Source organism: Anser anser, assembly GCF_964211835.1.
Source record: "Anser anser genome assembly, chromosome: 7".
In the NCBI taxonomy this organism is placed as follows: Eukaryota; Metazoa; Chordata; class Aves; order Anseriformes; family Anatidae; genus Anser; species Anser anser.
This window is the reverse complement of record NC_139727.1, coordinates 29,101,007-29,107,106: the sequence shown is the minus strand read 5'-3', so window position 1 is coordinate 29,107,106 and position 6,100 is coordinate 29,101,007. Positions and strand designations below refer to the sequence as shown.

At 45.5% G+C, this 6,100-nt stretch overlaps 1 protein-coding gene across 1 annotated transcript in view; it reads right to left on the bottom strand.

Moving 5' to 3' along the window:
- Window positions 1-4,625: 4,625 nt before the first annotated feature.
- Window positions 4,626-6,100, bottom strand: part of LOC310902880 (glutathione S-transferase omega-1-like) — a 60,392-nt gene continuing 58,917 nt past the window's right edge. The window contains exon 9 of the mRNA XM_083845105.1: window positions 4,626-5,157. Within this exon, the coding sequence (XP_083701231.1) occupies window positions 5,004-5,157 (154 nt within the window). The 3' untranslated portion in view covers window positions 4,626-5,003. The remainder of the gene's footprint in view (window positions 5,158-6,100) is intronic.

The following is a 6,100-nucleotide window of genomic DNA, read 5'->3' as shown; positions in this document are numbered from 1 at the left end:
TCTGAGGCAGCAGAAGGATGGAGCTGGAATACGCCTGGTGCAATCCTAGCACATTAAGCCCAATAGCAAGACCCCCTGTGATGTTCTAATTGCAGGCAGAAGTTGTTCCAGAGTAAGATGTAATGTGAACGAGGCAGCCATGCATATTGGTGGTAGATGCTGACCTTACTGGTTGAACCAAAAAGCTCCTGAATTTCCAGCTCAGCTAGAGGAATTCTCTTTACCAGTCAGTTTGCAGAGGTGCTGCCTTTAAGGCACTGAGTTTCTAACTAACTATAAATCTGGCTGAAACTAGAGCGCATCCAAAGTGCTAGAGAAAAAATGATCAGCAATTTCTGTCTTGAAGGTGGGTGTCACAGCTCTACCGATCTGCTCTGAGGTAGAAGTGTAGAAGGTGCAGAGGTAAAACGTTTAAATACGGCCCTTGCTGTTTAGGCATTTGGGAGCTTGTGAAAATGTCAAATTGACACTGGTTTTAAAAATTGTGCACAGAATAAAGATTAAAACCCCAATGGTGTTTTTAAGAGTGTCTTAGGTGCTTTGCAGGAGAAGGGGCAGATTTTAGATGCAAAGCAATCTAAAATTCACCAACAGGCCCACAGCCATTAACAGTCTCAACAAAGACTTAACCACACATATGGAGCCAAGATTAAATTTGTGTATCGTGCTCCTTTGCAGCAGTGCCACGACATTCCAAACGCCATTGGATTTCTCAGCTGGCACCTTTCTGCAGACAGTAACAGTCAGGATAAAGCGGCGTGACACAGGCCCAGCAGGCAGAGTGAGGCAGAAGCAGTACCAGCAAACCGCCCTGTTCACAGCCTGCCTCATCCCCAGGGGCATCAAGGGAGAAATCCATTACATCACTCCTGCCCTTCAGTACTGCCTAGGCCTGTGCTGGGAACCAAACAGCAGGGAGGGATTTCCCCAGTCCTCAGGATGGCACTTAGCTTGCTAACATGTTCCAGGTCTCCTCCCTGCCAGCTCGCACCAGGCAGGGCAGGGCAGGACAGGGCAGCCCTGGGACGGTTCTTGTGCCTGTGAGCACAAGCGATGCACAGCAGCCCTGCCTGGCTGCCACCACGCAGGCACTCCCATGGGCAGAGGTGTTCTGCGCTGTCAGCACCACGCTCCTGACGGTTCAACTCGCCTTCAGGGCTGTGGGTGGGTTATTCTATCACCTCCGTGATACGAAGCTCCTGTAGGCAAAGCCAGAGAAAAGCAAGGCTTGTCCACATGCAGGTTTCTACCCACACTGTCTCCTGCCAGAGCCACACCTGACACGGCTCTGAAGGTGAAAAGTTTGATCCAGAGCATGGACACACAAGCACAACGCAGCCAAGGTCCACAAAGCACACAAAAAGGAACCGAGAAGCACCTTCTGGGTTTGAAGGCATGGGTTATATAATCTGAGTTGTCTTCCCACAAGGAGAACCGTTTGACTAATCTTCCTGCCTTAGCTATTGTGAGCAGAGATAACCTCTACTTCCAAGCTTAAACAGATGTGGAAAAAGGCTGTGTGATGAATGTAGAGGAAAAACCTGCCACGCTCCAACTTGTGGACTTGCCCAGCGCTGTTGAGAGCTGCCATCTGATGATTAAGTGACAGGAGAAAGGGCACAAAGGCATCCTTTGGGAAAACAGAAACATACAGAGCTGCATGAAGAACAGCGTTAAGCCATAATATCTCGCTGTTGGTTTCCATTGCTTCTTCAGGTGGTCTGAAGTAGGTAACTTTTTAATCCTTTATTCCCATTATTTATGCCTTTGCTGCGTGACCACATAGGTGACTCATGCACATGGCGTGCAGCTTACAGGAAACACGGTCGCCACCCTATGCAGCTTGAGGCTGTTCAGTGCCCCTTTCTCAGCTCCATTTCCCCTGGAGAGATGGCTTTTTCCACCAGCTTTGCCAAGACTGGTGCTCCTAAGGCATAAACCTGTAGCACGTGCTGCCTCAGACCATGGCCTGGGCATCATCAGATGGCTGTGATCAGCACAGAAAAGGTTCCGTACATCAGCCCCTTAATGCAAGCTGCATTTTAGCATCCTCCTAGACTCACATACAGCATTACTGCACACTGCTAAACAACATGTACGTTCCACCCCAGGCACAGCTGCATCTCACTGGTGAATTTTATAATCTTAAGAAATCAGCAAAATTTGCTTTAGGAGGGAAAAATCCTAACATCACGTGGCATTAATGATTTACTCAACTAAATAAAAAAACCTGCCACCTTTGTTGGCTTGGGACCAGCAGTAAAGGAGACTGCTTCCACTATATTACAGAAATTGGGGATAGTTTAGTAAAGCGACATCTGTTCTGATGAGTACAAAGAGACTGCATTTTCATCAACCCTTCCTAAGTGAAACAAATGTCCAAGGAACTGAGTGGTGAAATAATCAGGCTACTAACAGAGAAAGGAGAGAGGATAAGAAACAGCCAGTTCTCAAATCTTAACACCACAGAGGAATGTTACAGACGCCATAACAGTGGAAAACTGGGGAGAGCTGGTCCAGGAGATGTACCAATGTGCCAACACATACTTAACACATGCCCTCACACACAGCCAGGCACTCCTGATGAGCATGACAGACAGCTCTTACATGAAGCATGGCAAGAAATTGAGATTTACTTTCCCTTTTTCTGTCCTTTTTTGCCTGGTCCTGTACTTTTTTTTTTTAACCCGTGCTGTACACATTTGGTGGCACAACACCGGGCAATGACGAAAAATCACCGTGGTTTTGGAAAAGAAAAGCATCAACAACCACCTTCAAAGGCAAACTGTGGAGCAGAAGGTGAGCAAATAAATTCCGCTCCATACAATCTGATCCACAGAAGATTTTAAGGGCAGATCTGATCAAAGGGCAGAGCTACTAATCCGCTTGATCCTTGTTTATTGACTTCATCATCTTCCTCTGTTCACCAGAACTGAGAGTATGCATTTTCTTCTTGGCCTCTTTGAACTAATATGTTTTATCCTTTACACCCATCCACAGTGAAGGGAGAGAGGCAGTCCACTCCACATTAACTTCTCCTTTCCTTTTAAGGCTGAGCCCAAGTGTTGCATATTCATTACCACATCAAAAACACTTTGCCTGAGGTCTGTCTTGGTGTGCAGTAATGGGTTCAGGACCCCAGCTGTCTGCCTGAGGATTTAGAGCACTGATATTTAATAGTAAATTATAAGGCAGAATATTTCATTTTACATTTTCTTGCTGAGGTAGCATATTTATAATGGTACACTGTAGAGCCACTAAACAAAGATGGGGAGAGCACAGCTTTTCTGTTCACACAATACAGTCTCCTGGTTACTGTGGTCTGGACTCTGCCACTTGAATTTTTGGATGCCAGTCTCTGATCTTAACCCATTGTTGGATCGTCCTTAAGTCACATCTCCCACTATCTCCCAGTAATACAGCGGAACAAACTGCAATATATTCCTAGCATGTTTACGGAAGCCAATTTCCAGCCCGCTTTACTAACAGCTTTGACAACCAGAGTAACTAATCAAACCAAAATGCTCCACAGTTAGTCATTCTTGGAATTTTGCTGCTGAGATCCTGCTGACACCATTTCAAGGAGTGTGGCACAAGCTCAAACCCTTCTTTCATGTACTGAAACAGCCTAGATCTATGTTCTGACACCTTGCAGCTATATGATTCCTCTGGGTTCTCTAACAACAATCTAGTAAACATACGCAGCATCAGATCTGGACTGCGAAACTTTTAAAAGAACATCAGCATTCTGGAAGGAAACAGCAGAGTAATTAGTTTTTCCTCTAAGTAGTGCCAGATGTGTTTAAAAGTCACAGATAAACATGAGAGCAAAACCTGCATAGTTTGAATTAAAACTAGTAAGAGCACAAACAATCCCCTCCAATAGCTGCAAGCTCACAGATTGCCAGGCTCTGTAAGCTGATAGGAAGCATATTTATCAGAGGAGCTCCTGCTAACTCTTTTTACTCACCGAATCCATCATTCATTCCTGCTTTCCTACTTGAAGTTACACAAGCATGCACCTCCTCAGACTTCCTGTGTTGGGGCAGTACATGCTAAAATAAAGTTCAATTTTCCTCCAGAAAAGCTCCAAGGCACTTAGAGCCTCAGCTTCCAGGAAAACGGTGAACCACCACCTTCTGCTGTGCTACCTTCCCTCGCTGCGATTAGAGAAAAAGATAGGAACAGTTTCGTTCATCTCATGGCAACTGCCTCAGCACCACTGGAATGGCAGCCCTGTGCTTGAACCTGAAAAAACCGCTTTGCCTTATTCTTAATGCATGCGTATTTCCTTGAATTCTGGCCAGATTGGGTTGTTAGTGGCCTTTAGAGAAAGATATACACAGCTGAGCAACATCAGAGTGGGTCATAGTTCTTTTAGTCACCTGTGTTTATGGGGGAAGAGTGAAAGATTTCTTTCCTGTGACTACTTTTTATTCAAATAATTTTGTCTCCACACTCAAAGTGCTTTTTCTGCTCTATTAGAGCCTAAGATAGTTTCAAAAGGTGTCCAGGTGCAAAGCTATTTCCACATTATCTGTTTATCTTTGACAGTGCCTCACTCCCCTCCATGCAACCAGTCCAGTGACTAAGAGATGCCTATAAAGAAGAAAAAATAACCATGCTTAAAGAAAACATCTTTTGCTTTTATTTTCAAGACATCAGTATTACAATTTTTAAAGCAAGTAATAGGCCAATTCAGGGACTGACCAACAGCAATGCCTGCAAAGAGGCCAGAGACGACAGATGGTCACCCCTGAGTAACGGCACCACTTTCCTTTATGCAATCAATACCCATGGTCAGCAATGACTTCCTGCCTCCTGCCTAAAGCCAGGGCATCCTCTTCTGAACAGGAAGGAGAATGCACAGCCATCTCAATCTCTTCATCACAGATTGACCCCCCTATTAGCAAAGAGAAGAGCCCACACCACATTACACCAGATCCTGAGAGCACACACTGAAAAGAAGACGACACTTCAGCAAGCTCGTGCCCACTGACACCTCAGAGCCCATAATCACACGCCTCCGGGCTGTTCTTCACATAGAGCTGGAGGAAGCCTTTGAATGTCTGCGTGTCAGTCATCGTAGCCTGGACAGCAGGGTCCTCCTTCATGGCCTCCATCCAGCGCTGGAGCTTTGGAGCATGGCTCAAGGAGCTATGGGAAAAGGAAAGAGTCTGAATAACGCCAGTGGGACATCAGGAGGGCATCAAGGAAGCAAAAGAGCGGGACATCAGGAGGGCATCAAGGAAGCAAAACAGCTTTAGAGGTTCTGTTTAATGGCTTGTTTTGCTTTCTCTCTCAGTGTAACATTTGGCTCAGAGCGGGTGACAAATACGTATCAAATCGTAGAAGAGAGACCGGCACCTGGAAAGTAAGAGTTCTTACAGAGCACGTGCACTCTGCAAAGCTGAGCTAAACAAACAAAAAAAGAACACTTATTGTGCAAGACATCAGCATGTTTCTGCTTGCATTATTCCTGTGCAAAAGAGACTTTACTCTTACTTCTCATCTGCTCCGAATTGAAAGTAGAGGCTTGTGCACCACTGCCTCCCTCTGGAGCACTTTGTTAGTAGCGATTCTTTAACAGATTGTGTGCAGCAGTTGAGTCCTTCTCCACAGCTCACAAATCCCTTCTTTCACAAACCAAGGTAAGCTCTGCAGCTTCTACTAGCCTGCAACCCAGCAGCTCAAAAAGCAGACTGTCTATCGAGGAAACCAAGCATTCAACTAACCAACAAAATCCACAGATCCACTCTGATACGCCCTTGAGAAAAACTGTGTGGCAAATTGAAAGCTTAACAGTGTCCATTGTTCTTTTCATTCTCTTCTGGCACACTACCTAGAGTACTTCGCATTCCAGTTTCCAAATCCCAAGGTTTGTTAAAGCATAAATTCTCTAGGTAGCTCCTAACCTTTACCCAGGAAGCATCTTTTCTTAACATAGAGTGGCTGAGCTCCTCAATCACGCAAGTACCTTGATATTTCTAGGCCTACAGTTCTGTGTTGTTTGTAGTACTTCCCCTTCCCATCAAGGGCCAACTCAGAAGACAAAGCATGTCAGCAGTCCATCGGTGAAGTCCTCATCTTACAGTGCCAG